This window comes from Botryllus schlosseri, chromosome 2 (assembly GCF_051294905.1).
Source record: "Botryllus schlosseri isolate E-star chromosome 2, Bs_hap1, whole genome shotgun sequence".
NCBI classification, from domain to species: Eukaryota; Metazoa; Chordata; class Ascidiacea; order Stolidobranchia; family Styelidae; genus Botryllus; species Botryllus schlosseri.
In genome coordinates this window covers 5,320,371-5,346,861 of record NC_137237.1, presented here as the reverse complement: position 1 = coordinate 5,346,861, position 26,491 = coordinate 5,320,371, and the positions used below count along the sequence as shown (strand labels likewise).

The window sequence follows — 26,491 nt, the reverse complement described above, 5'->3', positions numbered from 1 at the left end:
ACGCTGGTGAGCTGTGACTTGAAGTGTTGTAACTGCGTAAACGGCGTACGGAACAAAGATTCAACACGGTTCATGTTCGCATTAGACCTGACTAATTATCTGCAGAAATGGAAATGACTATAACTCGAGAGATAGCGTAAGCCTAATTGGAAAGGTCAACGAATTCGGACAGATACGCAATTGTTATCTCATAGATTGGGCCTGTCCTATTGAATCCAAAACATCATTGTAAAGGACTAAGAATAGCAGCCTCGGAAATTTGGTCTCGGTACAGCATAAGAGATTTTGGCCTTGAAACTGGAGACTGTAACACGACACATACGTTTTTATCACTGTCTTATAGGTCTGCTGCGAAATCGCCTTTGAAAAATATATTACCGAATAAATACGTGGATGAAAGCCCTAAACTTGGTACACTGTTACATGACATTATCGAGAAGTGGCCTCATGGCCCTTTTCGGTATGGTACACTGTCAAAATTAATGCGAACAGACCAACACCGAATTTTGCGTAAAATTTACTGAGGAATAGGCTGATCAAGTGACGGGGGGGTTGTACGCAAATGGCTTGAAGGCCACAATTTCACGGTGAAATTGACATTGGAGAATATACGATCAAAGTAAATATTTGAATGCAAACTGAGAATGATATCATCATCTCACTTAACGTTACCGCAGATACATCGGCTTTTGCGTGAAATCCGCAATGTGTTGTAGGCTAAAGTGTCAGATCGGAGCACATCTTTACCATACTCGACCTTGATAACGAAATTACTGCCCTAATCATTGAGTGTCAACCTTGAGACTTGGCACAGCGTTCGATACTAAAATCAAGACATACCGTGCAAAAGCTTATGACGGATCTAGGTAAGGAGCATCGTTAAAATCAATAGAGACCAATACCGGCTTTGCGTATAATCTGTTAGCGATAAATGACGACTCAGCTCTCACTCGAATTAGGAAACGAAATTACCCCTAACACAGTTCAGTGACAAACTTAAAACTTGGTACAGCGTTCGATACTAACATTAAGACTTACCGTGCCAAATGTCATAACCCATCTCAGTATTGAACACCGTCAAAACCAATGGATACCAATACCGGCTTTTGAGTAAAATCTGTTTGCGATACATGACGGATCAGCACACACTCAACTTCGGAAACGGAATTACTACCCTAAACTTTAAGTAGAAACCCTGAAACTTGGGGCAGTGTTAAATACCACCATCACGACATGACATAACAAGTTTCAAGAGTTTTCATGGTGTGAAACCCCATTAAAATCGACCTATACCAGCAAAGGTCGACTAAACGCAAATGACGGTAACAGAGTTCAGCTATAGATACGATTGTTACATCACACCTTAAGGGCACAGAGCTATCGTGCCCCGGTTGCTCGGTAATTTTATGAATAGGAGAGAGTAAATCACCGTTTCTTTATTGTGCGCGGTTTTGAGAGAATAGACAGTGAAAGCTTGTTATGAGCGCTACCGGGGCAAGCCCCGGCTAGGCATTCGCAAAGCGAAAACACAGAAGAGAATTCGATTTTCGCATAGACTTCGCTATATATGGGCATTTACAAGCGAAAGGACAAGTATACGATTTTCGCTGTGATTTCGGTTTATATAGATAGGTGTGCGTCTATAAATGGTAAAGAATTGTTATTGAACAGAATTTTAGGTGGGGCAATGCCCCAGTTGCCCTATAGGACGAGCCGCCACTGGTGTATGCCTAACGTTGCTCGTATAGTCTTGAGTTAACTGTTGTGAATTTCTGTTTCTCTACTGACGCGGTGATGAGAGTTATCTGAGCCTAATGTAGGTCTCGGATCTCTACCAGGAATAAGTATCATCTGCTTATTATGATAGGCTTACCATACGTCCTCTTTTAAGAGGATTTGTCGTCTTTTTTGACTTTGTTGAAAGTGTCCTCGGAGGACGCCCTTTTGAGATTTTGTCCTCTTTTTTGAGATTTAGAGCAGATTTAGAGCAAATTGCGAGTGATATGCCGCATATTAGCACAGAAGTGAAGCTCCGACGGGTATTTCGGAGTGAAAAACGCTGATTTTAGCTCTGAGCGAAAAGACGACCTTTTTTTTTTTTTTTTTTTTTAGTCATCCACCTGGCAATGTGGCGTAAAAAACGCTATTTTGAGCTCTGAGCGGAAAAGATGACCTTTTTTTTTTTTAGTCAACCGATCTGAAAGTGGAAAGAATCAACCGGTTTTTGAGAATTTCACTCCGGTTTTGCAAGTTGCAAATTTCTGAAAAAGTGTCCTCTTTTTTGATTTCCAAAATATGGTAAGCCTATATTATGAGGGCTACTTCAGTGTTTTGCTCTTAAACGTTCAATGATAAGTATACTATAATAGTTTATGGGACCGGTCTATTATGACGAAGAGTTATCCGCAGTGTGAAAATGTGAGAGTATTTTTCTCTTCCCCTTCGCATACAGTCGTGAACAAGGTTTTTCAAGCATGCGTGCAATGTACAATGTACATTTAGGTGAAGAACGGATTTCGTGCCAGACTTTCCGTGAGCCTAATTCACGAGAGTGCCTTTCCAAAACACGTTTAAAATAGATCTACTCGTCAAGTGGTGAGCGCAGTGAAATGATGTTTGAAACTGTAAATACATCGTTTGTGGTGTTTTGTCTTCGAATTGCGTACACTTTATAAAGCATTATCTTTAGGGGGTACGGTGCCATACATGCAGACATGCGAAAGGGTACGCAGCCTGAAAAATAAAATTGCGAACCCCTGTTGCAATGGCAAATTCCGGCAAAAAGCAATAGGATTCCCGTTCGTGAGTAGTCGACGTTAAGAGTTAAGAGCACCAACACTACGAATTACACCACTGCTACCAGTGTAATAGTGCATTAGTATAATTATTATATCTACGATGGGATCTACCACATTTTCATTAGATGAAATATATAGGCTACACATGGGGTAGCTTTGTCTCAAGACCTACAGCTTATATGAAATATTTGTTGAAATAGCAATCGCTCAAATAACAATAATATTAAAAACAAAGAGACAAGAGCCTCCAGCAAACACTCGAGACTTTCATAACAATACAGAAGTTCCGTAGCCTGTTGAGTGTTGAGTGACTGTCGCGTTGTATTCAATGACAACTGATGGAAACAAAAGTTAACAGGCTTTCGCGATCGGTGTAGCCTATGTGTCATGAATGGGCATTGGGCAATGAGCGTTGAGATACGATTAGTAGGCTAGATGTGTTGAGAGCTTGAGACCCTGAGCTAATAGTGAGATATATTGTCATGCGTATATATGTATAATGCATCCTCCTTGGGAGACACCTGGGCAAAGGGCATGTATCGTTTCTGGCAATGGCAAATATGGATTTTATGAGTGCTTGAAATGGAGCGCGTGCAAGGTCCGATTGCAAACTCTTATAAGTATAGCTATTATTATGTATGCTGGGAAGTTCTAAATGGTGCGGATGCTATCTGTATGTATAAGTATGTGAAGCGTGCACCATGCATACGAGCAGCAGCCGGATTAGATTAAAACATAATAATCTAATGATGCCAGGACAGGTGCGGTGACAATGTGATATCACAGTCATGGTCAAGTCATCCTTCATAAACAAAGTTTTTGACCATATCGCCCATTTTAATGTAGTATATAATTATTTTGCCTCCAGTTTGCATGTCCCTTCAAGAAAGAACTTCAATACATAAATATGTAACAGTAGTTGCCAAAGTGAACGATTTCACTCATTGGAGGAGATTTAGCGAGAAAAGGGATAACAAAGTCGAAGAGGGCGATGGGGGAGCAAAAACTCGTCGGGCTTTTTTTCAGTTTCTTGCGAAGTTGAATTTTCGTTCGATAAATATTGATGCTAAGGAGATTCGATGCGCCCGACAGGTGGCAATATTATGCAATTCGCACGATTGATCTATATATCATATTATTAGCCTCATAATACGATTATTTGGTTCAACGACTCCTAATATTTGATCGACCCAAGTTGGACAGTAATATACGCGTGTTAAACCAAACCAATTTGTATAATCCTCGCCCACCTGCACTACGTGGTGAAACATACTGAGACATCGCGAGACATTACTGCTTATAAAATGCGCTTTCCTTCGAATGCTCAATTTGTCGCAGGCTTATCCGGGTTCCTCATCACTGCATCACGTCCCCTAAACTTAAAAAAGGATAAAAGCAAATGTGTCTCACATGGTTCTATTAATAACGAAAAGCACTTTGATGAGATGGTTGGTATTGCTTCTATGCGAGTGATCAACGCAAAATTATCCATCTATAGATATTGATATTAGTAATATCAACGACATTTCATTGAGTTTATAGTAAACTTTCAAGCTACTCACGTTTCAAATATATCGGGAGAACATCTTATGAACCAGCCGCTCAACTAGCCTTCACATGCTCATACACACTTTTGTAAGTTAGATGAGTGGTACTTGGAAAATAGCGCACCAATTTCCCTCGTAATTTAAATTTGAAACGTGATGATGCTGGGAAAAATCCTTACCACCAGCAGCTTACAATATTGAATCAGTGGCTGAGAAATATTTTCACCGTCGTAATACAAATCAATGATTAAAAAGCCTTTTTGGAATAATGACATGAAAGCTACGTCTGCAACTGCGAGTCTGATGGGCGACTGAACGTGAATTGAAACCCTGGCTGTAGAGCACGCCGGGACTCCCGCCGTTAATATTGACCTACCACCTATGAAGACGCAATAAGTAGAATTATTATCCCAGTGGAGTGCGAAATAATGCATCGCGATCTGAAGTAATCAAATCTTTTCTGTTATATATATCATTACCAGTATAGCATTTTCGAATAGAATGGCTGCTGACAAATTGCCCGACGAAGACAAATCACTGTTCAAGGAAGCTTTCAACAGTTTCGTCAAGGAAGAAGGCGGTCCAATCCAAGTGGAGGAGGTCGGCAATGTGCTTCGAAAAATGGGATTAACGCCCACCTTAGGTGAAATCGAAGAATACAAATTAGTAAATACAATTGGATTTCGTAGACAAAAGGATAAAACGCTAAACCGATTCCATTCGACAGGAAGTTGATCCCCAATATATGGGCGACATCAGTTACGAGACAATGCTCGAATTATATGCAACCAACGTCAAAAGTCAGACTGTACTTGAAGATGAGATAGCCAAAGCATTCAGGTCAGTGTGGTTGTGTGAATATAGCATAGCCCATCTGATAAACTTCACTTATGAATCACGTAACGGCTCAGTGCTCACTATTGTGCGACAATGCATTAAGTCCGTTCCGATTACGATTACGTCACGTTCGTATTTGCCAGCTCCTGGCTGTAGCCAGAGTGATACAGATACACTGTGATTAACCTATCGCACTTCTAGGACGCTGGACAAGGACGAAAATGGATTCATTGACGCAGCAGATCTTCGAAACATCATGACGTCGAAGGGGGAGGCATTGACCGAGGATGAAGTAGACGAAATGATTTCGTACATGGACACGAATGGCGATGGAAAGATATTATACGAAAACTTTATTAAGGATGAGCCGGCTGATCCCACTGAATAATCCCTTTTCCCTTGCGTTACTATTGATCAAACAAATGATTGTCCTTCCGTTACATTAACTTTTTATCGAGTTATCGAAGGTAGTATGAATTACAGTGTCTTCGCGCCGACTTCACATGGACGTAAAATGCTGTTGGCCACTGTACTGGGATCATATCGGTTCACGTACGGCGTCGTTAACTGTTGTTCTCGAAGATCAATTCGTTCCAATATCTGATGAATGCGACGCAAACCGAGATTGTTACGTGACTATAATTAATTTAATCTGACTTCCTGGTCGCCCACCTGAGTGACAGACATCGTTTGGATGCGACTGCGCCGCTTTTCCCAAGATATATCATACTAATTACAGCTTTCTCTGCCTCTTGTGTTGTGCGGTGCAATGCTCAGTGCTCAGTGCTCACTTGCTCTGTGCTCGGAAATGCGTAGTATGTATATTGCGCTTCAGTCAAGACATAAATGGAGAATTAAAATTAGAATTTGATTTTTAATTTAAATGAATTTTGATACAGAAGGGATACAGCTAGTACATGCAATGACTCAACACTTGACGCAGAACGCAAAAATAGCTTTATGGGGGAGAATTAGCCGGCTCATGATTAGCTAAGATTAGATTACTATTATTTTCAGCTTCTTCAATATAAAGTGTGATTTCTACTTGAGAAAGGGCTTATGAAGGGTTATGCATGCTGGCAGCCTGTGATCTGCAGCATTGCGAAATGCGAATTGCTTGGCTTCCTATATGATGCAAGATGTCAATGGTAACGACAATTCACTTGTGGTGTGGTGATAGCTTCAGTCTGTGGGGATTGAGAGTTCATCAGATTCTGTCGTTATCACGGAGTGCGCCGCAATAATTGTCAATGTTATCTTCTATGATATCGGGTCCAGTTCACCAAAGCCTTTATATACTGAGGATCACTGCTTTTCTGATCTGGAATTTCAACTGCTGGGGGGAACGATGAGCTTTGCCCATCGGGTCATTCTGTTTAGCTGTTGCTGTTTGCTATCGGTTGGTGAGTGGTTTTACGTCAAGATTACCTGCGATATGCAATATTTAGTCGTCCCTGCGTATTAGGGGTCTTCAAAAATGACTTCTTTTCTCAAATCGTACTGGCTACTTGATAAAATTGTTCGGTTACCTAATTGAAGCCTGCACACCAAATTTGGTTCAATTCCAACCAGCAGCCGCATTGCTACAGGAGAAGAAAGTAATTGCCGTCGAAAAATTTGGACTTGAATAAAATAGTATTTACCGTGGGCACCACTATAATAAAAAATTAAAGAATTGGTCACCGTAAATACTATTTTATTGATAATCCAAATTTTTCGACGGCAATAACTCCGCTTCCACTGGTTGGAATTGAACCAAATTTGGTGAACATCGTTTCCATTGAAAACCTAAGGCTTTCATGGGGCGAACAGAAAATTTTCAGATTTTTTTGTTTTCGTATATTAAATAGAAACTTTCTTCTGTAGCAATGCGGCTGCTGGTTGGAATTGAACCAAATTTGGTGTGTATAGGCTTAAATTATGTAACCTAACAATTTTATCAAGTAGCCAGTACGATTTGAGGGAAAAAGTCATTTTTGAAGACCCCTACTGGGCATGCGGGATAGCGGGATCATCGAGGAACTGGGACGTCGTGTTACTGCGTTCCGGCCTTGCAATTTAGTTTCTCCTTTTATCGCGAACTGTTCGCTGTCTTTCAACATCGATACATATGAATGAACATTGAACAGTTGTATTGAACGGAATAAACACCACACTCTATAAGCGAATCTATTTCAGACCAGACCGTGTTTTGGTTTGATCGGTTTGATCAACTCATTCGGTTCCCTATCAGAAACAGAAAGCCCAGCAATTAATAACCGGGTGTCTTTCGATTATTGTTCGCCTATCCTATGCTACAACGGCTTTCGAGGTCGAGTCCCAATGAGGTCGTTTCCATAATTGATAATAATTATTGTTGTAGGTTTAACTCGGCTCATCTCCACCCTTGATCTTCGTAAGCGATGTCTTACGAAAGCCTGAAACATGAGTGAGCCGTGATACAAGTCGGTCTATCAGAAATCATATTAAATAATATCGGACTGGTAACAGTGGTAACAAGAAAAACATATAGTCGAAACACCAAAACAGCATAACAACTTTCCTACACAGTATAAGGGGTGTGGTGACGTGAGGCATGACCTGTCCTGTTCGCGAATAGGAATACAATTACTATTATAAATTCCGGAGCAAGTATTTGTGCCAAGTTCATTATTGGGATTATAATACAGTATCATTAATCATTATTATCAGACGTAACGGTCACTCTTCGTTGGCAAGATGAGACACGTCTTCACGAACATATTTTCCTGCATTACAACCGCTGGACGCGCCCTGATCAAATAGGGAATGTCACTCAAATCGGGCTCAATTTTGTACTGACGCGAGTAGTGGACGTGGACGAGAAAAATATGATGATCACGCTCGGCGGTAGACAACACCACGTAATTCTGACGCCGTGGAGATACTCTACCATTTTAGGATACGTCCGCTTTCACAGAAATGGAAAGATTCCGCTTTACGTTGGACACCGGAGGCATTTGGCAACCTCACGTACACGAAAGTCCCGATCACGCATTTGTGGGGTCCGGAAATCGCCGTTGTAGATAAGTATATGATTTATTTACATTTTTTGAGGTTCCTTTGCCGAGATATTCCGTTCACGAGGCGTTATACTCCAAAGTGTTGGGATGAATGTGCTCCTGCCAGAAGAAGGGTCTGCGAAGATTGATTACGACGGAAACATTACCTTGTCCTCGCAAGCGCTTATCCACAGTTTTTGTTACATTGATGTATCGTTCTTCCCGTTCGACAAGCAGAACTGCACTTTGACATTTTGTAAGTTCCGCCTCACCCTTCTAGTGCGAAGTCAGCGTCATAATTTTTCTTTTTGATAACAGCATCCATTTCTTACGATCGTCGCCACATCGAATTGAATTTTAACACCAATGAGGTATATGTAGAGTCTACATTGTAGGCATATACGTACTTTGTGATTCCTCATGCTTAGAGCCACAGGAAGGCAAATACCGCAGTTTGTTTGAATAGATGATGCTGATATAACGCAATTGTTAGAATACGCAATACGCATCTCAGTCTGCCGTGGACACCTCTTCGGTAATTTTGTGACATGAAATATTTCTTAGATACAGCAAAATCAATTAATAAATACTGGTAACACCTAAATCATTCGTTCTCCATTTAGTCATCATATTCTTAAACTTTGAGTTACGCGCGCACCACACCACCCAACGAAACTTCTGGGGTATGCGATCAAAACGTTTAGGATCCCCTTCTCCAGCATGAAACTTTTCGATATGGATATATCAAGATTCATAAAATCTATTTTAGACCGTTAATTGCTATGGAATCACAGGTCGCATCAACATATCCTTGTTATACAATATATACAATACACAATTATGTTGGAAATTCCTAATTAAGATTACTGCGTGCGAGGGATTTACTGCTACACGTAATCGTTACAATGACGGTAATTGAGAATGCATCAGATCTATGATACTGTGCGGAACGTTTTGTTTGTTTGATATTCGTGGTGTTCCGACTATGCATTGGTCATTTTACAGCAGGCCGATATTATTCATTTTGATTCCGTATTTACCGACTTGTAGCACGGTTCACTTCTATAGACAACCGCTGACGTGGATCACGTGGCGAGGGGCTTAGATAAACCTCCAGTACTTAGATAGGAGTTCTGGAGTCGGACTCGAAATCTCAACCCATTAGTGCTGCAGCTGTGGATCATACCACTACGCTATCTCGTCACACTGTGCGGAGCGTGATACAGATCTATCCTGATACTGCGAATATATCTGCGCAGGTAGAGTTGGATCATTACGAATCGAATTTGGAATGGGAATTCTTCCAAATATATCGAACCAAGTACAATTCTAAAAGGCAGGGTGCAAAGTTTATTAGTCTCACCTGATGTGACTGCGGGAGTTTTTATTGTTCAGAGAACATAATCGAGTGAATCGTGACTCATACGAGGCAATATCAAACCCGAGCTTATCCTACGTGTTCGAGCTCCATCGAAAGCCACTCTTCTACTGTGCATTCATCACTGCCCCATATATGGGCGTGTCATTCCTAACAGGTGATATATGCTATAGCTATATATCAAAGGGCGTTGAAATGTGTGAACAAAGTACTGTAGGTATATCCTCTATAATAGCGATCATTCTTCATACTTTGTCTTTATTATGGTGTACTCCTCTCCTATAGGTGTCCCATAAGTAACGGTAAAGTTCTAAGTAAAGTCTAACTGACATATAGGTGGAACTCGTCAGTATAAGAAACGAAATATCGTTTTCTGGTCATTTCTTTTTGGCGAGCGCGTTCATGCAATGTGTTACTTAGTCATTTCTGACTTCTGCTGTATATGCCCACTTGCACGGGTACGGCGCTACGTGTGTATAGTGTACATTAACAGGGATATATAGAACTCTATATATCCCTGTACATTAATTATTGCAATTATAATTCAACACTCTTCAGTGTTCATAAATGTATCGAACGCCATTATGTTACTCTCTGTAATCGCAGTGGAGAGGATATACTTATCATCTACTATTGAAAATGTAACTTGGGGTGGTTCACTTTCCTATAAACTTAATATGGCATTTACTTGATTTGTACAGTGCATTGTATAATATAAACTGTACACCTCTAGCGATATGTTGCGGACATAACAGCGCAATCTCTATAAATTGATTTTGATCAACTTTTACTACCAAATTCGTATTGTATTTAGGTTTTGTCTTCATTTTGCCCGCCGATTCGAAATCCAAAATCATATTTGCCATTTCCATCTTGCTGATGCATATCTTCTACATGCTATTAGTGATGAAAGTACTGCCATCGTTCAGTCAACAATTGCCAATTATCTCTGCTTACATGCTGTTCAACATGATCTTCATTTCTTTCTCAATAGTCTTCGCCACTTTGAATCTAAGTATCCATTACTTAGGACTCAGGTAAGTCAATTTCTTTGATATGCCCTTCGCAATTACCTGCAGATAATAATTTATCTCTTGATCGCACTAATTTTAGATTGCCATCGTCAGCTAGAAGGTTCCTTCTGCTGAAACTGCCATCATTTCTTTGCTTACATAAACCTCCAGGGCTCATTACAGAGGAGTTAACACAAAGCTATCCGAAATCAAAAACGCACACCGAATTACTACGGTACGCATCCGTGTATATGTTCTTGTCGAATTCGTCTATGCTTAAAGAGCCGAAAACCAATGTACGTATATGTAGTATCCGAAGGATGAAAAAAGAAATTGCCGGACTACGCTCTATGCCAACTGATATTCGGAAAAAAATTCGAACAATGACAAATTGTGTGATGGCCATCGCGGACTTCCACCGCAGCGAAATTGATCGGGAGAAGGTGAATTACAAACAAGAAAGATATTGCAATTTCTAACGTTAGCGAATTTCGATCACTCTTTTCAGCAAGAAGCGGAACGGTGCTACACGGCGCTTCTGTTGGACAGGATTTTCCTTATATTGTACACCATCCTCTCCGGCGTCGGCAGTACATACTTCGTTTTTATATATTGGTTACGCCAATATTACAGCAGCCGAAGACACATCACTGTGGCCCTGGAAGCGCGCCTCTGAAAGCTAATTGATTTCTGATGAGAGTTATGGTAATGGAAAGACTATTCCCACACGAAATTACGCATATCAACGGGTCGTTATGTGCACCCAAATGAAAGAATGTGGAACCTTCCAGATAACCGCTATATCTTTGAGAATCTTACGCGACGTAAGAATCGTACGATCCGTTATAGCTAGGGTTAGTTCGGATATCAATAATTTTCACTATCCGGATAACGGATATATCCGGATATTTTGGAATTTATCTAACCGGTTAACCGGATAATAACTGCTAAGTGAGACAATCGATTTCATTAGGTCTGCATGTAAAACGGATCGCAAAATCATTACACAGTGTTATTGTAGAGTACCTACCTACGCGCGCAGTATGAGCGAATACGAGAAAAACCACGCAAATTTAATGTTCACTGCTTCTGCAATGCCGTCTTTATAAAGCACAGATGCATCAATTGTGGGATCCTGTAGCCGGGACCGGAATTTTGTAACAAAGAGTCCACAGAAGTGGGCTGAATAGAAAGCAGCGCTTCGTAGAGAGACAAAAGGTTGGCAGGTCGTACGCCGGAAACTTCAACGGCTTTACATCCTTTTGACCATCCTTATGTTTAGGTTTGGAGTACTAAAAGGACGACTAGCTGATACTGGAATTGATGCCGACATGATACCTCGCTCTAATTCACGTGATCAGGCACGCAGCCAGCCGAAAATGTAGGGGGATTGAAATAAAATCAGGGGGTTTCGATTTTTTTTTCGAATTAATCATCAGCGGAAATCAATCACGCTTGTACGCACGCACATTTTTGCGAACATTCGATGTCATTCAGTTTCGCGGTGTCACTCTCAGAATCACTAATTAGAATACACTAAACGGCATATCGTCAACAAGCCATCGAGAGATAGGAGCCAATGCATGCTGGGTCCGAGATGGTTAGGCCAGCGATTATATCGTTCGTAGGCCTATTGCAGATGCGATTGTGTAGGTCAACGATAATATCGTGAGCACCAAGCCAATGAAGATGCGATTGTGCAGGCCAGCGATGGAATAGTGTGTACACTGCAAATGGCCTATTGCAGATGCGATTCTTCAATCCAGTGGAACTATCGGCTTGTTGAAGACGCGATAAATCAGGCCAGAGACGATAGCCGAGCGCGCGGCAATCAATGACCTAATTTAACGATCTTCTCAGCAGGAGATCGCGTCTCATTACATTGTGCAATGTGTACAGACGCATCTCGCTAATTGGCAACACGCTTCTCGTTAATCGGCCGCGTCAACACTGAATACGACTTATTGAAGCTTACTAAAACGTGTAAAATGCATTAGCAACGATTCTTTTTTATCCGGTTAACCGGCAGAAAACTATCCGGATATCAGATAGTGAAAATACCTGCGGTTAACCGGTTAACCGTTATCCGGATAATCCAACCCTAGTTATAGCTCAGTTCCATACTCATTCCTACATACAGGATACATTACTCTCAATACCATACTTACCAGATTGACAGAATGTTAAGTAGAAAGTTTTGGATGGTTATGTTTTACAGTGTATGCTCTGACAACGTTTGCGTCACAGTGATTTACCAATTATGTACTTTGAATTGAATAGATGCTGTGTAGGCTATATCTGTCTCGCTTTCTTGCGACATTCGGTTTTATCGCAATTTTGTAGCGTTTTGAAATGATAAAAATAATTCTAAACGAACAAGAATAAATCATTGTGGTTAATTGTAATAAATCATAACATTTGATTCGCTAAAACACACGAAACGAGTTGAGCATGTGGGGTGGGGTAGATTCGCAATCAACTGAGGGAACGGACGGGTTCGCATATCACGTCATACTTGGTAAAAATTAGCAAATGTAGCGAACATACAGTAGTCCTAAATGGAGCGTGGATCCGGACTCAATCAATATCAAATACTGGAATTGAACTTAAACTCCATATATTATATATATATATATATACACATATTATACCGGCATTGTCTTGAATATGCTATAAGAACCATCGTATCCAGGAGACGTTTAATGTCGTAAATAAGCGATAGTTTACTATATCCTAACCTAAACTTTACGAACCCAAGGATAAATATTTGCAGAGAGAGATTATTCCTTGGAAATCGTACTATTGTGCTTTATGAGTAAGACACACGGCCCTAAATCATTTCCGAGTAGACCGACCTATGCTAACACATTCCGGTAAGATCACTTCAGCGAATACGTAAACTCCCTGGCTGTGTTACTACTGTTGGTCGACACACCCGGAAAGTCAATTATACTGGACTGAATTTGATAGTTCAACCCACGATTTAACCTCCACGAATTCGTCGCGTGCATACCGAAAGTTCTTTATTCTCCGTATGTAGTAGTCGAATAGCCGACGTGCGTGTAGGATTCACTAGGTAGGGTACCGCGTGTGAACTCAAGTTGTAATATTGAATTTCTGAATTTTGCGGTTGGATGGAATCAGCTAGAAACAAAACTCGATATCCCTCAAGAATTAGATACGTCTTATTCATTATAGAATCACGAAGTTAGCGTCTTATGGATTTAAGACAGTCGAATGAACACATACAAAGGGTACAACAATGGAATACGTATGATAGTGAAGAGACTAGACTGAGCAGTGACTGTATCATTGGGATTGCTCGTCTCACATGTGTCATATATTTCCACATTTGTTAGTCAAAGATTTTTGCATAGTTCCAGCCGAAACAACATGTGTTTAGTGAGTCGTCAATAGTGCCTTGCTTTAGCTGCAGTGATAATAGGGTGCAAGAAATATAAGTGTATTAGATCCAATATTTTTGAATATTAGGTTGATCCCCGCACGGCTGCCGTTTGTGGAGAAATGCTGGGGATAAATGGAAAGTATTCGTAGATTGAAATAAGTATCAAGTTCCAGTGACTTGGGAGATGCAAGTGAGGCATTATGCGTGATGGCACCGTAAAGTTGGCATGTATTAGAGTTGTAATTTAAGAAATTAAGTATCACCACAGCCGTACGCCACAGGAGTGCAAAAGGTCGACGATGATGATTGTTATAATACGCGGTGAAATTATAGAAATTAAACATGGAACGGCAACGACCGATTTTGCAGCTTCGTTCCGCTTCGCTGAGGCTGGAGTGGAGAATTGTTTTGCGTAAGCGACTGTAGGATTTCTGGCAATCCAAAATCTATCTTCCCGAGCGCATAAATTATTGAATCTGGTCTTGATCGAAAGCTACCGTTGCACAGATTGCAAAAATATAAATTAAAATAATGATCAGGCACTGATCCACCTAGAATCCGTCCTCCAAGTCTGAAATATCGGCATTGTTCGAACAATCGGAGAGTCGCAACGGGTCATTGTTATGGCCATTGTATTGCGGTTACCCGATTGTTCTGAACAATGCCGATATTTCAGACTTGGAGGACAGATTCTAGGTGGATCAGTGCCTGATCAATATTTTATTCTATATTTTCGGAATCGGTGCAACAGTAGCTTTCGATCAAGACCAGATTCAGTAATTTCTGCGCTCGGGAAGATAGCTTTTGGATTGCCAGAAATCCTACAGTCGCTTACGCAAAACAATTCTCCATTCCAGCCTCAGCGAAGCGGAACGAAGCTGCAAAATCGGTCGTTGCCGTTCCATGTTTAATTTCTATAGTGAAATCATAGTGTCCTATATGGTGTCGACACAAGCAAATCGCACGGTTCAATGAAATTGTATCACGTCACAGTTTCCATTTGGCTACAGGCAATTTGACGGTGATTTTTGACCGACTTGCCGAGCATCAAATTTGATAAAACGGGTATCAATCGAAAGCTGCCGCCGTACTGATTACGAAAATATAAATTTTATTCCGCTCGCGGCCCTGGAACCCCCACAATCAGCCTCTAATTTTTCATTGTTATGGAGATTGGCATTGGGACGCAACAATGCTGTCTAGCGAAACGAGACAGGTGCTCGAGAAAAAGGGAGCCAGACAGTATTGTTGCGTCTGTCGTTTCGCCAGACAGCATTGTTGCGTCCCAATGCCAATCTCCATAACAATGAAAAATTAGAGGCTGATTGTGGGGGTTCCAGGGCCGCGAGCGGAATAAAATTTATATTTTCGTAATAAGTACGGCGGCAGCTTTCGATTGATACCCGTTTTATCAAATTTGATGCTCGGCAAGTCGGTCAAAAATCACCGTCAAATTGCCTGTAGCCAAATGGAAACTGTGACGTGATACAATTTCATTGAACCGTGCGATTTGCTTGTGTCGACACCATATAGGACACTATGGTGAAATCATTACGGGTTATCTGCACCCATGCATGTAAAGGAGTTGGATGTGATGTTTACAACTTTCGCGTTTTCACTATCCCCATGTCCAGAATATGTCGTAAGTATTGAGTGGTTTTAATTTCCGATTGTCGACGAGGTGCTAGAATCACTGTAATAATTTATGGTTCCATATTATGCTTCCGTGTGGTGGACCCTGGATAGAGACACACTTTCACTCCAACGTGTGGGTTAGCTACCAGCGTATAAGGCGCTAAGTAAGGATTGGTGGCATAGTATTAATCACGTGGAGAGAGAACTGCTATAGTCATTCTTGAAGCGAATAATACATTCATATTGTTGTATCTATTCACCTTAAGCTCTTAATAAGCTTTTGGAAGTACAGAACTTCAATATTACCGCGAAAACAATACGTTCATATTGCCAAATTTATTCCACTCGAAGCTGTTCGACTGACTCTCATCAGGAGCGAACGTCAGTAAATGAGGTTAACCAAATTCGAAATACAAAAAGAATTTTGTCGTTGTGACGTAATCATGACAAGCTTTAGAACTGCCTCTCCTATTGAGCGACCGTAAGTGCATGCTGATAATCAGAATTCGAAATTTGACGGCGAGGTAATAACAATGGTGCCGAAAGAATGGCAGAAAAACAATACTATTCGGGAGTGGTATGCGCGTAAACAATAATACTAATATAGTATACAGATTGTCTATATTATATGGTATAATATGTAACTACCAATATGGATGTATTGTTCGTTGCAATTGTCAAATTATGTACCGCGATGAAATTCTATTGTGATTCTATGATAAAGTTATAAAGCCTTTGAAAATTCGGAAATGTACTCTCACAATGTTGACTGTGTTCGTGTTTAGAACTGGGAAGTTTCTATCTAATCCCAAGTTCCCAACACACAGAGCGCCCAGCACTGAGGGCAAGGCTTATCTAAGTTTCTGATCGTCAATTGCGTATCAATCGCAATGTAAAGATAGTTATGATTAAAGTCCTTGCTTTGTTATTTACGATCGATTTATATGTTGACAATTTTCAGCAGTTCCGAGTCATTGCACAGTTTACATTGGCGGGATGGTTATTCATTTGTATCGATATAGGTTATATATATAATAGCCTATATAAATTGCTATGGGAAATTCTTTATCCAATGATGAAATCAACAAACGTCTGCACGAGGCTGCAGAGAAGGGAGACCTCAAACAGCTGCAGAAATACGTCAAGAAAGGCGGCGATCTGAACAGACATATTGAGATTGGACATATTCAAAAGCCCCAATGCATAAAACCGGAGCTTCAATCAGAAAGAGGCGGCTTCGGATCCTCGGTTAATTCGCTGGCCGCCGACATTCCGACAGAGAGAAGATCCTCAATTGCCACGTCGACGACTACAGCCAGAGAGTTGAAGATGAATGCTCTGCACCGGGCAGCAAGCAGAAAAAATAACATCAGAGCACTGCAATACGTACTGAGTCGCATCTCAGATGTGGGTGAGTCTACTTACGATAGATGCTATTTCGTGGGGAAGGGACCTACACCACCAATGCTACCCAAGAAGAATTAAAGATATTGTTGCAATAGAAGAGTCTTCGATCGTGACCATTATACCTTAAATGTCGTAAATACATCTAAACATCACTGTATTCTCACAACAAATTTGCACAGGCATAAAAGAACAATTGTCACTAAAATAACAGGCATCACGTTTACAGATACACGACATATACACTCGAGAAAGTCAGAGTAGGCCTACTGTGAGTTGATTTCCAGGCGATCACAATATGCTTAATTACATCTTCAGAGAATCCAGCAAACACCTAGCTTCTGGATCCCCGAGCCAGATGATTCTTGAGTGCATAATAATAAACTTTCTGCGATGTGTTTCAGATGAGCAAGATTCGCACGGAGATTCGGCGTTGCACTACGTCTCGATGTTCCATAACAACGACCAGACCCTTGCAATATTGCTGAACTTCAGACCAAACATAAATCTCCAAAATGATCGCGGGGAGACTCCTTTATTCAGGTTCACGATTTAATATATGATGAGTTTGCGAAGTTTCGTAAGCGATTCGCATTATCTGAACACTATCACTAAATATATAAGTGCTGATTAATGTTTATTTAAAAATATTGAATTGCGATGAAATCCATGCAATAAACCGGGAGTTCCATTCACGATTCATGCACATAATTTCCACATCTCTGTCCATCACTATATAGAATTCACAATGATGAAGTATGAAACAAGCTATACTGTGGAACAAGCTATCGAACAAACGGGACAGATGAACTTTATTATGTCCAGTAGTTGGAATTATTGACATGTACCAATAGCCTAATTGGTAGCGCATATCGATTGATATAATCAAGTCATGCCGCATCAGGCCATATTCTGCCGCAAGGGCGACACTCCACCCAACGTATACCGCTGTAGGCGTAGGACGGATGTCGGAAGAACAGTGGGGGATAATAACTAAGATCCCGGCCTCAATACGATGAACAGGATAGTTCACAAACAATATAACAGATAGTTAATATGCCCGAAAAGCCACCGCCTCAAAAGATGTCACCCGGTACCGAAGCATCACTATGTTCTGTCACAGCGTGGCAACGGACCAATCGCTAAATTACTTTTTAGTATAAAATGATGCCTTCTGTAATATTTGTCGCGAGACTGCGCTGTAGATTGTACTTTGTAGTAACAAGCATAACTCTGTTGTTGTTTTGGTATTTTCATGGTATTTCGACTAATATGGTCATTTACACCGGCCCGGTATTACTTCTTAATAATTCCTGATCTGCCACTTGTAGGTTGTAGCACAGACCACTTTCGTCCAAGGCATTTTTAAGACACCCCTTACGCAGATCATAACGCTGTCGGTTTTAGCAATGAGGTTCGAATGCTTGCTCAAGTACATGGATTACATATATTCATTTACAGCGCCGTCATGACGGGCTGCGATCTGAAGGCAATTGAATGGCTGCTGAAAAGCGGTGCCAATCCCGATATGTGCAACATCGATGGTGACACGCCTTTACACGCGTGTGCAATGAGGAGAGGAATTGATCCGTTGATTCCCGGTATCCTACTGCGTTTCGGAGCTAACCCTAATCTGAAAAACCGTCTGGGTACGTGTATTCTGCGAATTGCGTAAGTAGGCCTAAGTCATGACACGGCCTAATGTCGCTTACTAACATCCGTTCAGGCCAGACACCTCTACACGTTGCGGCCGAAACGTCCAATAATGCCGTTTTGCTGCTGTTGAAGTTCAACGCAAAGGTAAATAAAATCACGAATAAAAACACTATTAAATGCCGCTTCACCATGACAGCATACCATATTATGCAGGTTCGTCTTCGAGACAACAACGGCCACCGTCCGTCAGATGTCGCTGCTACAGAGGATATTAAACTATTGCTGCAGGGGGAAGAGCATGATTTGATGGGTAGGAGACCATTACGTGTCTTGCGGATTATTGGGATTAATAACAGCAACAGGGTGTTATCATTACACGAAATAACAAGGCCGCTTACGATTTTTAATCCTTATTTACATTTACGCGTAATTAGATGAATATATTGATTGACAATGTTTGTGCTAGGATAAGTGATCGGAATCTAGAACCTCACGCAATCTTATAGACTGAAATGATCGAACCGATTTAAAATAGTCATAAAATGTCGGTACACCTCATATAGGCCTACACTAAATGGTACAGATGGCATCAAATTTAGAGCAAGAGAAACTTAAACAAAAACATGATGACATAGGCATGCAGTGACGAGGCAGTGACATCCAGTGATAACACCCGAAACCGAAACTCAGCAAATGGGTCGCTGGCTACCGCGGTGTTCATTTTTGTGCCTTTTAATAACACTACGTAACGCGAGATCGATATCAAGATGACGATGACGATGATTTGACTATGATATCTAGTAAGCCTCAGCCAAAACATACGTCTGAACGTCGCGTTATTGATATCAGATTGATTTGATAAACTATCGGTCCCGTCATCACCCTTAAGAGTCCAAGACAGATACCATGATTTCATGATTATTCTACTTCTGTTACAGAGAGAACGGTGCAGATGTCAGATGTTGTAGCCAGGGAAGATACTTTATTGATGTGTTCTCCGTCGATGCGATCATCAACTTCCGTACAGAACTGGCTTAATAATCAGCGATCAATAAACGGCCACCTAGAAATAGACGTAACCGACTCTGCGTCCAATGGAAACCACGACAATCCTCGGGTAATATATCCGCGCCGAACGAAATTGTCGGGAAGTGACAGGTTTGTGGCTTGATGCGTAACGGGAAGCATCTAGTCCGTCAGCAACTCACAGTTGAATGCGTTCCGCAGGCGTTTGTCAAGAGGAAACTCTTACCTTCAGAAATTTGCTGGCGGTGGCGGCAATGGCATAATACACCTCCCCTGCAAAAAAGAAATCATAATTCCGCCCGACGCCATGCCGTTAGGCACTTCGATGCAAGTAAGACGCGTTTAACAGGTTATTATTTTTCGATTTACGACAGCAACTCGTCCTTTGTAGATTACTATTGACTCGACGGATGAAGAAAACATTCCCGATTTAAGTCAATGCAACATAAAACTCGATCTGTCAATTGCCCTGCCAGGTAATGCAATATAGACGCGTATACGCTATTTAGCGATATATTGGCAAACATCTATATACCACATGCCACTCCTCAGAGCTGAGAGAATACAGTCGATGCTGAGATACCAATAGTGATGCGCACACTCAAATGTAGGCATCTGCGGATCTATCCCACCAAGATTATATAGCTTACCTGTTTGTAAGGAGTCAAAATTTCGCAACAACTAGATCGTAGTCATTTAGCGTACGGTCGATCACGACTTATTCGTGTGGTGTGTGAGGATCACCACCCGCCTGAATTTTGCTATTGTACCACTTTTGACCCGACTCAAAAATGTAACCCAGACCCCATCCATAGAATATGCTAATATGCCTTCGATCGGGGTCACTGCCCGAGCAATGTATCAGTAAACCCTGTGGATGACTCATGTATTGGAAATACGTAATGGCCGTACGTGTGAACCTGTATCTGAACCTCTCGAACTCAATTAAGGAACCTCTACCGACGAAGTACCGCAAGATATCCTAACGCCACCTGTTTTCACTGGAATGTGTCTGGAGGGCGAAACGAAATGGAGCTCGACGCGAGATGTACAACAGAATCCTAATGCCGAAACCTGCGTCAAGTTTGCAATCATGAAAGAGAAGGCTATTCCCTTGACAAAACGCGTAAGCCACCGATTAATCAAAAGTCAATCGTATCGCACAAGTGTGGCATGCATTTTTGTGCAGCCAAAGCGTGTGTTTCATCCTGATATTCGTGCAGAGCGCGGGTCTACACATATAGGCAGTACAAATAGGTCTATCACTAGTATTCGTAAATTTATTAGATCTTGACTTTTTCAACCATACGAGGATTCATATCAGGTAAATCTTAGTTACAGACTTAAATTCAATTGAGAAACGGATGATTGGGTTTCCGGATACCGATAATTCTAGTAGTCCGTCCCATATACAGTAGACATGTTACAAGATCTTATTCTTCCCCTTCTTAAATCCACGGGCATATTTATACAATACGGTTTGCATCAGGAGTTCATCTATTTAACGCATCAATCATACGTTGCGTATTTCATTCCTGTACACCGCCGTGTTGAAGATCACTGCTCCAGACATAGAATTTCAATATTTACAGCCGCCTTCCATACGCATCACGGCCCCGATTCATCCCGACGCGAATGATGACCACGCAGAGACTGACAGTAGCAGCAGCACTTCCGACGGCGACTCTTCCGCACGAAGCCTCCAGGACTCAGACGAGAATCATCTGTCTCCCGAGAAATTCTGCTCGAGACAGATCAAAGTCTACAAGGAAACCAGCGAAACCTCCGGCAGCTGCGACACTAGCGACATCGATTCGTTCACCGACGAGGACTACCGAAACGATATCGAGAACGCGGAATCAAAACACACCGAGCTGTTGGATGCTGCTCAAGAAAACGCGAGGATACAGCACCCCATAGACCTTGAGCTAGCGACGATAGCCGAAGAGCTATCCGAAGACCCCTCCAAGCTACCCAACGTCAAACACTCGCCCTTGGGCAACGACGTTTTCAATAATAACAAACACCAGAAAAAGAGTACAGGGTTGTATTCACCGAATCAAACCCCAAAACGAACGGATTCAACGCTCAGCGTCGACAGTGGATACAAGGAGCCTGTCGATTTAAGAGAGGAGTGACGATATATAAAGCAAGCTTATAGTATAGCTTATTATCGGCCAAAAACTGAAACTGCAATATATATGGTGTGATTTCTTCATGCTTACAACGGTAACATAGACAATTAGACACATACGAACAGCGAACACAAATATTTGATACAGTCGACGAATTCGCTGTGGTCTCGTCACATAATCGATTGACGACGGCCGTGCAGGACTGCTTCAGACGGGTAAAGATTTGTAGTCGAATGTTCACTGTCTTTTGGTCTTCACGAATACTGCGTAGCGCACCGCACTTCCGACTCGGTAGAGAGTGAGCAGGTTGGCGAAAACATATAGCCGTTGGTGTTAGATCTTGACAGTTACAGTTCGTGGAAGGGTATAGGATCCTTACCAGAGTAAAGAAATTCCCAATAATCACATAAAATAATCGACGACACCCGACTACTATTGCAAAGACTCAGTGAAACCCCGTAGCGTAATGACATCCCATGCGATACCGGCAGAATCTACATATTCGGATGAAATCTAAATGGAAACGGAAGAACGTAAATATTAGGTACAAAAATGTATTAAACATGCAATAAGCATATTACTGACACCGACGACGTCAGAGCACGTTATGTGAGCGGGAGAAACTAATTCATTCTATCACTATGATGCCATGAAGGCCTCGCACCTTGAATGATGTCAAGCCGGTTCCAAGTAATGAATATAACGTTATATTGTCATTGTTATTATATGACGAAGGAGCGGACCCGTCGAAAGATTGTGTAACTAATTGGCGGAAGATATTCTTCTCTGTACCACTACTTGGTGCGAGGCCTTGTATGGTATGCATGTATTACAGCTCCACGGTTTCGTAAAGTTGAGGAGGAATGTTGATGCATGTTGTTTCAATTCGAATTATCTCGTCCCGTTCGATATTATTGGTCGAGTCTATCGTTATATTGCATTTTCGCATAAAGGACACGCCAAGGAATCCAGGTGACTTTACTTGAACTATAAACACAAGGCGTACAACTGCGCCACTGAGAAATGTAAAACATTGCCATTTATCAAAAAGAAATTAGCCATTTTCAGGCGTTGATGATCATGTTCAAATTGTTCATTGTTCAGTGTTCGCGTTTTCGGAAGGGCCTAGCTCCCCAACTGTAACCGTGATTGGGAAACAAAGCAGTCTACTAGGGTCGCTATGAGGTCAGAAAGAAAGTTTCCTTCGTATGCGCCAAAACGCACGTCCGGTCAATGAAGTTTCCCTCGTATGCACCAAAACGCATGCCCGGCCAATACCTGAGCCTGTTTTCGTAATAGTAACATGTAATTGGCCCTCGTCCATGTAATATCGCGAGTTCACGCTGGGTCACTTCGTCGTTGACGTACCGCTAACTGTAACAATTGATATGCTCGTACAGGATGGGAATTTGGAGAAGAACTAGTTTTACGAACGATCCACTCACATAACGATGGATATCAGTTATATATAATAATAGTTATTGTTATCAACATAAATTGTTCGCAGCTATGTTGGTCGTGCTAATGCGCAGTCGTTGAAGGTCCGAATTTTTACTCCAAGCACAACACTATGACCATTGGCATGCTTGTACAATGTACAAATGCACAATTGTAGACTTATTATCATATTTTGCGAATCTGAAGAGGGAGACTTTTTCAAAATTTTCAGACTTCCGATACTGGAGTTAAATCCGGAAAAAAGGTAAATTATTCCCAAGTATGTGGTTGGTTGACTAAAAAAAAGGTGAACTCTCCGGCTCATAATTCCCGATACACCGACTTTCTGTGAGCTTCTTGCGTTGGTTGACTAAAAAAGGTCATTTTTCTAGCTCAAGTCCCGAAAAGACCGCCGCACCTTTACTGAAGCGCTGATTTCCTGCATCTCAGTCTCAATTTCCACGTGCATTTAACAAAAATTTTCAAAAAAAGAGGACAAAATCTCAAAAAATAGGACACTTGGGCGTCGTCCGAGGACACTTTCAAAAAAGTCAAAAAAGAGGACGAATCCTCTTGAAAGAGGGCGTATGGTAACCCTACACAATTGACGATTGTACAATGTCCATTGTGAAATCACGCACAGTAGCCTACATGATGGAAATTTGGCGAAGAGCTGAGGCCTGGATTTTCGAACAATTAACTCAAAATCATGGGACTACGGGGATAGCAGTTAACACAACTCAAAATATACATATATCAACATATATTGTTGGCGTTCACTGTTCATTCTGGTCGGGCCTACGATCAACTAACGATTGCAGGCTCGAATCTCGGTTGTAGCTAGTTTCGTTCGGAGGGTGAGCTCCTTTACGTCTGCGTTGCTATTCACACTGAGATTTACCAAACAAATACGACCCAAAGGACAAAAGAGGAAGGCGACAAAGCAATATCAGTGACACCATGATGATAACAAAACATACTAGTACTGCTGATTATGACGATGACATCACATGCATTCAGTTGCGTTCGGCTCTTGACCATTGACTTAAGCCTGAACAACCGACTTACTTGAGTTGTTGATTGAAGCACAAGATCGCGGATACAATGCCCCATCGTAAATAGTACAATAATAGGCGCACAGTCGTTGCACAGAATATCGAGGCACAGCTCTCGGGTACGCCGACGACTCTGCAAACGAGTAAATGGTCACAACAGTCACGAATCTAATTGCATATCTAACTGTTGCGTCTCACCTAGAACCGTGAGCAAAATAAACAGCAAGGAGCCCCATCCAAATATCGATTTGGTCGATGCCATATCCTTTCGCAAGGTGTTGGAATTTGATCAATCGTATAACAGTAACAATAACAGTGGCGAAATACTACTCAGATATCTGCAACAAAGTTGCAAAAATGAAATAAAAATCGAGTTATTATAGTATTGAATAGGCCAATGAAAGAGGTAACATCTATCGGTAACAGCAACTTGTGGTCGCACCATTACGCCGGTACCTGACAACCCTCAATGAACTACTTCGTTCCTGATCTGATTACAAGCGTAAGTCTCATGCTCAATTCTGTTTATCCGATGACATCAAACCATAAGCAGCGTTACTACGATGGTCGGTCCGGTTACCCGCGACAAATAAATAATGCATTTCTAACTGATACAGTTATATTCGGCGATTGCAGTACCCAGCGTTCCATACCGATCGCTGTCGGACGGGAATCTGACTGACCGAAAAACAGGAATCCCGAGCGCCTCGCAATCAGCCTCGAGGTGTAATTTTGTGTTACGGCACGGGAGAGCTGATTGTTAGAAGCATCGGCAGGTGCTCAATTATTACCCGCATATTTTTTCTCGGAACCAAACAAAACAAACCGATGGATCATGTTCATAACCGGGCAGGGATTCAGTAAACTATTCGCGGTAAGTAATCTAATTTCGACTGAATATACGGAAAAAAACGTAATGACATGGAAGAAAACTTGCTTCAAACTTGTCTGTCAATTGAAGGAGAGGACAATGCACTGTGGATCTGTGATGCGGAATGCGCGGATTGTAAATTTGTTTGTACCGTATTAGTCACGATAACAGAATCAACAATATCCACTCTTAAATTTAGGGACGTAATTTAAAGGACGAGAGCGGCGATGCTCGAATTTTACGATGGCTGAAGACATCGCTTCGATATAATTCCCATTTCAGACCACATCCCCCAAAACAAATCCAGTCTAATCTACGTAGGCTATGCATTTTCCTGCATCATGTTTTTCGGAAGCAGTAATAACATTAAAATCTTGAGGCGCACATGCGTAGGTCCCACATCCAGTCCTGATACAAGATATATACTTCCTATAAATTATCTACTGTGCTACTAATCCTCAGTTTCAAGCAACATTTGTATTCGAGCTCTCGAAATCGAGTGATGGTTATTTCTGGACTTGGAACTTTCTCTGTTGCTTTTGTCGTTATGACGACTCCCGCCTAACGGCTCTCCGAGGCCATGTTTGGTCGGACTTGGCTTTCCGACAATGAATACATTTTATAGCAGACAACTTATAAAATATTCGGTTAGGAGTGGATATATTTTGGGTGGATATATTTGCTGAAATCTATACTTCAGTCACATGTTTCTCAACGTATACGGGACAAATCTGATATGACGTATAGATTTTTAAAAAATGCATCGCTCCAGAAATTATGTCAAATTTGTGGGAATGTCACAGTTTAACACGAATACGGCTTTGGGATTTGCATGTTTATTACAAGCATCCAAACAAAGCTCTTTCTAACCATATTTAATAAGGAATGGCAGATCTCTACAGTAATCACTATGGTGATACGGTTTTCAAGTGTTTATACAACGCATCCGAGCTTTCTCACGGTCCGAAGATTAAAGTTCTTCGCATCCTCTTTGCTGTCTGATCACACGGGCCTTTCGGCATCATACATGTGTTTTGTGTATTAGAGGTGGGGGATTTAAAATCGGAAGTCGACGGCATTATCAGGTGCTTAGTAGGATATAAGCTCCGATTTAAATTATAGTAAATCAGTTGCCGACATCGAACTTATCGCAACGTATTGCTTTTTGAAGCATGCAAAATTGCGGCGAGTTCGATCTTTTACGCGTCTTCGAATAAAACGACCAAAAGTAAGTGACAATCCACTACACAAGTAGATTCAGCTACTACATTGC

The 26,491-nt window shown here is 41.4% G+C and overlaps 4 protein-coding genes and 1 long non-coding RNA gene across 5 annotated transcripts; 4 read left to right on the top strand and 1 right to left on the bottom strand.

The window, feature by feature from the left end:
• Window positions 1-4,662: 4,662 nt before the first annotated feature.
• Window positions 4,663-5,935, top strand: LOC145433140 (neo-calmodulin-like). Its single transcript, XM_080310088.1, has 3 exons — window positions 4,663-5,011; window positions 5,073-5,185; window positions 5,384-5,935. Exons 1-3 carry the CDS (start codon window positions 4,847-4,849, stop codon window positions 5,568-5,570), a joined length of 465 nt encoding a protein of 154 aa, XP_080166214.1. The 5' UTR covers window positions 4,663-4,846; the 3' UTR covers window positions 5,571-5,935.
• Window positions 5,936-7,935: 2,000 nt separating this feature from the next.
• On the top strand, window positions 7,936-9,595 carry LOC145433141 (neuronal acetylcholine receptor subunit alpha-6-like). The gene is made up of 5 exons (XM_080310089.1): window positions 7,936-8,064; window positions 8,121-8,230; window positions 8,304-8,458; window positions 8,521-8,573; window positions 9,462-9,595. The coding sequence occupies exons 1-5, from the start codon at window positions 8,032-8,034 to the stop codon at window positions 9,567-9,569; spliced, it is 459 nt and encodes a 152-aa protein (XP_080166215.1). The 5' UTR covers window positions 7,936-8,031; the 3' UTR covers window positions 9,570-9,595.
• A 9-nt stretch (window positions 9,596-9,604) lies between these two features.
• Window positions 9,605-13,416, top strand: LOC145433139 (acetylcholine receptor subunit alpha-type unc-63-like). The gene is made up of 6 exons (XM_080310086.1): window positions 9,605-9,737; window positions 10,395-10,617; window positions 10,694-10,828; window positions 10,904-11,036; window positions 11,102-11,447; window positions 12,710-13,416. The coding sequence occupies exons 1-5, from the start codon at window positions 9,716-9,718 to the stop codon at window positions 11,267-11,269; spliced, it is 681 nt and encodes a 226-aa protein (XP_080166212.1). The 5' UTR covers window positions 9,605-9,715; the 3' UTR covers window positions 11,270-11,447; window positions 12,710-13,416.
• A 3,073-nt stretch (window positions 13,417-16,489) lies between these two features.
• Window positions 16,490-21,918, top strand: LOC145433138 (uncharacterized). The gene is made up of 10 exons (XM_080310085.1): window positions 16,490-17,045; window positions 17,443-17,581; window positions 18,500-18,687; window positions 18,765-18,838; window positions 18,908-19,004; window positions 19,633-19,852; window positions 19,922-20,051; window positions 20,112-20,196; window positions 20,671-20,846; window positions 21,313-21,918. The coding sequence occupies exons 1-10, from the start codon at window positions 16,688-16,690 to the stop codon at window positions 21,856-21,858; spliced, it is 2,013 nt and encodes a 670-aa protein (XP_080166211.1). The 5' UTR covers window positions 16,490-16,687; the 3' UTR covers window positions 21,859-21,918.
• LOC145433142 (uncharacterized) lies at window positions 21,754-24,685 on the bottom strand. Its single transcript, XR_013913047.1, has 3 exons — window positions 24,546-24,685; window positions 24,361-24,480; window positions 21,754-22,368 (listed from the first exon to the last, which is right to left on the bottom strand). It is a non-coding gene; the product is annotated as an uncharacterized LOC145433142 (long non-coding RNA).
• Window positions 24,686-26,491: the final 1,806 nt, after the last annotated feature.

Excerpts from the sequence above, each read along its gene's own strand:
- LOC145433140 (XM_080310088.1), top strand. The coding sequence starts at position 4,847 with ATGGCTGCTGACAAATTGCCCGACGAAGACAAATCACTGTTCAAGGAA. Across the intron at positions 5,012-5,072 it reads AAATCGAAGAATACAAATTA|GAAGTTGATCCCCAATATAT; the intron begins GTAAATACAATT and ends TCCATTCGACAG. Across the intron at positions 5,186-5,383 it reads GAGATAGCCAAAGCATTCAG|GACGCTGGACAAGGACGAAA; the intron begins GTCAGTGTGGTT and ends TCGCACTTCTAG.
- LOC145433141 (XM_080310089.1), top strand. The coding sequence starts at position 8,032 with ATGATGATCACGCTCGGCGGTAGACAACACCAC. Across the intron at positions 8,065-8,120 it reads TCGGCGGTAGACAACACCAC|AAATGGAAAGATTCCGCTTT; the intron begins GTAATTCTGACG and ends CCGCTTTCACAG. Across the intron at positions 8,231-8,303 it reads GAAATCGCCGTTGTAGATAA|TGTTGGGATGAATGTGCTCC; the intron begins GTATATGATTTA and ends TATACTCCAAAG.
- LOC145433139 (XM_080310086.1), top strand. The coding sequence starts at position 9,716 with ATGGGCGTGTCATTCCTAACAG. Across the intron at positions 9,738-10,394 it reads GGGCGTGTCATTCCTAACAG|GTTTTGTCTTCATTTTGCCC; the intron begins GTGATATATGCT and ends TATTGTATTTAG. Across the intron at positions 10,618-10,693 it reads ATCCATTACTTAGGACTCAG|ATTGCCATCGTCAGCTAGAA; the intron begins GTAAGTCAATTT and ends CACTAATTTTAG.
- LOC145433138 (XM_080310085.1), top strand. The coding sequence starts at position 16,688 with ATGGGAAATTCTTTATCCAATGATGAAATCAACAAACGTCTGCACGAG. Across the intron at positions 18,839-18,907 it reads TGTTGAAGTTCAACGCAAAG|GTTCGTCTTCGAGACAACAA; the intron begins GTAAATAAAATC and ends CATATTATGCAG. Across the intron at positions 19,005-19,632 it reads GGAAGAGCATGATTTGATGG|AGAGAACGGTGCAGATGTCA; the intron begins GTAGGAGACCAT and ends CTTCTGTTACAG.